This window comes from Dendroctonus ponderosae, unplaced genomic scaffold, assembly GCF_020466585.1.
Source record: "Dendroctonus ponderosae isolate FM_Combo_2020 unplaced genomic scaffold, Dpon_F_20191213v2 Dpon_F_20191213_1, whole genome shotgun sequence".
NCBI lineage: Eukaryota > Metazoa > Arthropoda > Insecta > Coleoptera > Curculionidae > Dendroctonus > Dendroctonus ponderosae.
Window position 1 is genome coordinate 20743501 of NW_026017110.1, and position 6042 is coordinate 20749542.

General features: G+C 32.8%; 1 protein-coding gene across 3 annotated transcripts in view; it reads right to left on the reverse strand.

The window, feature by feature from the left end:
• Nucleotides 1–3782: 3782 nt before the first annotated feature.
• The window catches only part of LOC109546427 (putative transmembrane protein 183BP), a 5746-nt gene continuing 3486 nt past the window's right edge, over nt 3783–6042 (reverse strand). For 2 of the 3 annotated variants that reach the window (XM_019917386.2, XM_019917384.2), the window contains exons 4-5: nt 5341–5762; nt 3783–4417 (exon numbers count right to left, since the gene is read on the reverse strand). In XM_019917386.2, coding sequence (XP_019772945.2) covers nt 4185–4417; nt 5341–5762 — 655 coding nt within the window. In that variant the 3' untranslated portion in view covers nt 3783–4184. Of the gene's footprint in view, nt 4418–4945; nt 5080–5340; nt 5763–6042 lie in introns of those variants that run through there. The other variant, XM_048661188.1, reaches the window with a different exon arrangement.

A 6042-nucleotide genomic window follows, 5' to 3' on the forward strand; every position in this document is an offset into this window, starting at 1 on the left:
GACTGTATTAATATATAATATATATAATATAATATAATTGTCTTAATTTTCATAGTGTTTTGAATTTTACCTCTTGCCGAAAAAATCTCGAATATTTCAATAGTGCTTTGCCATTTACAAAACCGTTAAAATATTTAAACATGCACATTTCGGATGCGGTTGAAAATATCTGATGAAGATAGCTGATGAGAACATTATTGAATAAGCATTCCCCAAAGTATCTGTCTGAGTAAATACATTGCGGCTGTTCGCTCCTGTGCAGGCTAAAATTGAAATACATAATATCTGGAAACTTAAAACGAGAACTAATGCATATTCGGCTTTTCGGGGTATTTGCAGATCCATTTGCTAACAACAAAATTGACTGCCTGGAACGCACTTGGCGATATTCTTAAAGTTTTTCTATAACGGAAACGGTTCAAACTAACTGAAGGAAAAAATAGCTGACCTGTAGGTAAGGAACATTTATTCTAGTATCCCAAGAACAAAATAAAAAAAAATTAAAATGTGCAGTAATTCCGTTTGAGACCCTCAATTTTTTTAAAACTTAGTATACTTTTATATACATTTCAGGTCGTATATTTAAGAAAAACATTTACAACTCGAAAATCGTGACAAATTGGTATTAAATATAATGTTAGTATTAAGAAATGGTATTTTATGAACAAAAAACACGCGTCCGCTGGATGTAGAACCAGATTAACAGGAAATTTTAATTTCTGCTCTTGGAAATCTGCCAACTCAAAAAGTTTTTGCTAATAGAACATTAGTAAAGAAGATAGTAAAATTAAACAAAAGATTTCTTTGAACTTTAACACATGTTTTTGAGAAAAAAAGCAAAATACGCACTATATGAACTTTTCCATAAAACATTTTCTATCGACTCAAAGTTTGTAACAGAAAGCAAAGTCCATTCTGTATTATTAACTGTCTCCTGGAGCTATTTTTTTGAGGAACAACTTGTAAAGTTCTGTGAAGAATCTGACTTATAGTTTTGATATTACCAATTACATCATCGCCATATTTAGAATTATGCGCGTCTTTGCTTTAACACTGCGTACATGCAGACAACTTTATTTATTCATTTTGGCTGACGGAAATATTTCCTTACTAAGATGCACGTGAAAGCTTCCGATTGGTTTTGCACTATCAACAAAACTTGCTGTACTAAAGATAAATACGGTTTTGACTGTTAGAGTTTAATGAAGTAATGGAAACTCTATTCGTTATTTTAGGAACATTTTTTTATTAATCTTGCAATAATTCGGGGATTTCTACAACTTCCAATAGCCGGCCAAGACTAACCGTTTTGCATATAAATAACATATTTTCGCGAAACACGAATCATTGATATATAATTGCACCAATTTCACTTTGCGGCAACACATTTCCAATTATTAAATGCCATCTGGATTATTAATTGTTTATCTATGCTGTTTCAGAAAATGATGAGATAACCGATCTTGATAGCATCTTATTTATCGCCCCCGAATTAATCATGCCCCTTCAATCTGGTTTAATTAGATTGTGATTAGTAGGGTCTATTGATGTTCCGTTTATGTCATCATTCAGACTGAGTGGCAAGGCAAACGGCAGGTACTTCTTCCTATTGTAGATAAGTTTTAACACATATTTACAAACCTGACAACATTGTTTAATACAATGTTAATTAGAACAGGAACATTTCATAATTTGATATGTATACGAATTAATAAGTAGCCGAATTAACGATTTTTCCCTGTACATACGTACGTCGATATACAAGGCAGCAATTTGATGGGAAAACGAAGACATGCTCTAAATATAATTAAAGCGACTGTTGGCACCAGAAGACCTTTGGCCACAAATATATTCTCAATTAACTCGAGCAATCCGATGTCGACTTGGAATAAACCACTGTCAAAGAAAAATAATTGTATATTTGCTTGAAATCTCCTTCTCAACATTTATATTTGTTGCGTTTTGTATCAGATATACAATGTGTGCCAATCTTGCGGTAAGGAACAATGTCTTCCATAAAAGCCACTGACAGAGACTATTTTCAGTTCATGTGCAGCATGTGCGTTGCTCCTATTTTGAATTTATATTTACTATTAGTACAGTCAGATTAGACTTTAAAACGCCTGTTTCGAGCACTAAATAGATGAAGGCAAAAGATTATTGGAAATTGTTCGGAAGGATGTCAGAATGTTGGGTCAATAATTTGAATGCGATTTTCGGCTGTGAAACATCGTTTAAATAATTAAAGTACGAAAAACATTTTTTGCGCAGAACGTTTAAACTGTTGATGCTACTGAAAAATAGTTGATTACTTTTTCAAATATTTAATATACCTCAGCGTCATGTTTGAGCCGATTCTGCACCTCAAAAAAAACCACGCAAATCTAAAACTTCTTTAAATCGAGACTTTTTTGAGAAATTTGCCAACATTTCCTTATCGATGGTTCACTTTCTATAAAGGCTATTTAGATATCTCTGAAATTATGTGAAAATGAGCGTTCCAACTCATTTTTCTTCCGAGAAATGAGCGAAAACGGGACGAAAAACATGAAATTTTGGGATAATCTTGTACCTAAGTGTCTGATATTCAAATTTTGCTTGCTGGGTAACTACTAAAATTTACTCACTCATGTTGTTACGACTGAATCGAATTTTCCATTCTCTATTCAACGATGCCAAAATGAATTATGTGGCTCAAATGGTTATTGAGAAACTTCTTGAAACAAAGACTTTTTTAGAAAACTGCCAACATTTCCTTTTCGATGGTTAACTTTCTTAAACGGCTATTTAGTTCTCTCTGGAATGCTGCCAAAATTGCCTTCCTCCTCATTTTGCTTCTGAGAAATGAGCAAAGACGGGACGGCAAACAGGAAATTTTAGCATAAGCTTGCACCCAAGTGTCCTGATATTCAAATTTCGCTTTCTGTTCGAAACTGCCCGAATTTTCTCACACATGTTGTGATGGCTCAATAGGATTCACAACACATTATTGAAGAAGCTGAGTATTGTGAAATACAAGCAAGTGTGTCTTCTTGTCTCTCATTGACTTACTTGGGTACTAACTGGGTCATTTTAACTAATGTTAGAGTTTGTTAACTCAGTTAGAGTATAGAGCGATATTCAAACAACTAGTAGTTTTCCAATATGTAGTTAAGCGCTCTTATTCGAGTAAAGTTCAAAATAGTGTAGTACCTACTCTATAAATTATTAGAGCAATGGACCTCAGCAGTCTTCCGATTTAACGGAACTTCAATTCCGAATGAATTATTAATCACTCGAGTCGATACAGTGTTACTACGTAAGCCCACTTAGCCCACAGCTAAATCTTAAAACGGTTATTGAAAACAGTGATATAATTTTGTATTGGAATGCAACTCAACGCAACTGCGCTGAGATGCACATTAAATTACTAACATAAGCAAATTTTATAGCTGCCGCGATGTGGTTGGAGACTTAACAAGATACAACTTCAATTGGTATTTCTAAGTAGGTACGAAAACGTACGCAAAGTGGGTCAGAACATTTTTCAATATTCAATTGACAAAATTCATTCCAGATTTTCCCTAAATTGATCATGCTATCAATTATTACCTAAACAGGTTCGTTTTGCAAAAAATTATTTTTTTTTATTTATGCATTTTGTCATTAGTTTGGATTAGTTTTATACATACAAAAACTTTAATTTCATACACTAAGTAGTACCTTTATATGCAGCTGATGTGAGCCATGCTTTTAAAACATTCATGTGGGAATACTTTGTATCATTTGCATAATAAACTACATTAACAGTAACATAAACGAAATTTTATTTCAGCAAGTAAAAGTAACAGTTTATACGGGAACAATAACCCCTATAATATTCTAATTTCAAAATATCTTTAGGCCACTTAGGTATAAATTAAGTGTAAATAAAGTTCAGTAAAAATAACAACGTTCTGTATTTCAGGGCGACAACTCAATTTAATTTTACTTTCGATTAAGAGCCATGGTCTAAAGAAAATAAACAAATTTCCTCCAAGTCCAACATTATATGCTAAATATGCTTCGTTGATTGGTATAACAAAATATAATGAATGAAGTCTATATGATTAATATTATATTGATGTGAACAGGCTGATTTAAAAAGTCAAGTAGAAAAGTTCAAATATCTGTAAACTTTGGGATTCAGATGCACATTTTCTGGACTAACTTCCGTTTTTTAAACACCAATTTAAACTATCGGCTAAATCTAGCATATGGTTTCCATGGAACGGATAAAGACGATGCCACCAGTCGACAACCAGCACCTGCACTACAGCATCGAAATTTACTGTAACACATTCAGAGCCACCTAGTCTGCCATACATGGGTCCAAACTCGAGTTTTAGTTTGTGAAATTGAACCGAACTACTTAATACTGCACCCCTCAACGTCAGACCTACAAATAAAGGATTGTTTTTAAAGTAAATAGCATTAGCGGAAAAGCCTAAACTAAATTTGATACACTGTGTCCCTGTCCTAATAACCATAATTTATTACTATCCTAATCGTAATAATTAATAACTGCTATAAATACTACGACGTTTTAGAATATAAATTTATATTTACGAATATACAGACTGTAAAAATATGATAATATAAACTGCTTGTATGAAAACATCATATTGCATACAAATATTACGGTCGTGTTTTATCTAGGGTAAAAGATAAATTACTCTAAGCTCGGCTGCATTTTGTAGAGTACATGTTTTTTTAGCACATCGAGTTCTAACGCTGAAGCTATTTTGTGCCTCCAGTGCGTAGATCATTTCAATTTAAAACCTTATTTATCAAGCAATGAAAAATGTTTCTTTCCCTATGCCCCAATTTTAAGAATATTTGCTAATTATCCGTTAAAACTTAGATTTCAGAACTCTACACTAACAACCAAATTGCCTAATTGAAAATTCAATAGAGAAAAAAACAATAACATAAAAGTATTTATTGAATATACATAGTGCAGTTCTTTTGATTACTCATTAGCCTTGTGACGAGACGTTTAATTTAATTGAATAGCTCTGTCCATCAATGAATATTCGTATTTATGTACTTTGTGATGAACTAAAATAAATCAAAAGACATTAGATAGAGCCTCAAAATCCACAACTTTATAGCGGAGATGAATGCAGATTGAACATATGTGAACTACGAACTTAAGTAAAAATAATTAAAGGGCAAGGACACTTTGCTACAAATGCAAACCGAAGCTCATGAGAATATGAACGGACTAGTTTCTATCTACAAAATACATCAAGAAAATGAGAATAACAAAAACAAACGTCTTCCTAAAAATCATAAATAATATAAACATATTATTATTACCTGAGATTGGCAGGATCGGAATTGAGTCGCGGCAAACAACTTTTAAAGCGCAACATTGGTCATTCGGATTATAAAAAACGTCATCTAAAACATCCAATAAAGACGCTGTATCTGATACGCTTCTAGATGAGGATGAGGATAATATTTTCGGTGCCATCTTGAAATAATACGTATAACTGCCCTTCTGGCTCTCACTGGATATTTCATATAAAGTCTTATTGACCAGAACTGATAAATTGTTATTGTACAGCTCTGATGTTCGGGTATTGGTTAGTCTATTGCGGAACGGTTTGTACATGTAAAAAAGGGAACGAATAACATCTTTTCTTAATGCGGTTTTTCTTATCAATTTTTCGGGACGCAAAGAAGCAGGCATGTCCGGTACACATGTATAATATCGACGATACAGGGAAAACCAGAAACTGAAACATACAAAAATTATACATAGGTACAGCACTAATTTTTCTGGGGAACTGTATTATTTAAAGAAAACCAGGCATATTCACCAGATACGGCCTTAATCTATTTAATTCTATTTTTGAAAAGGCATGAACCAATTATTAAATTATCCGCTAGAGGGCATTAATTAATGAAATTTATTCCTGGATTTCAGTCATTTATTGTCTCTATTTATTAATCAAAATACGTTTCGGTGTATTTTTCCACCATCATCAGTTTTTATGTGTAGCGTTGTTGCTGCTT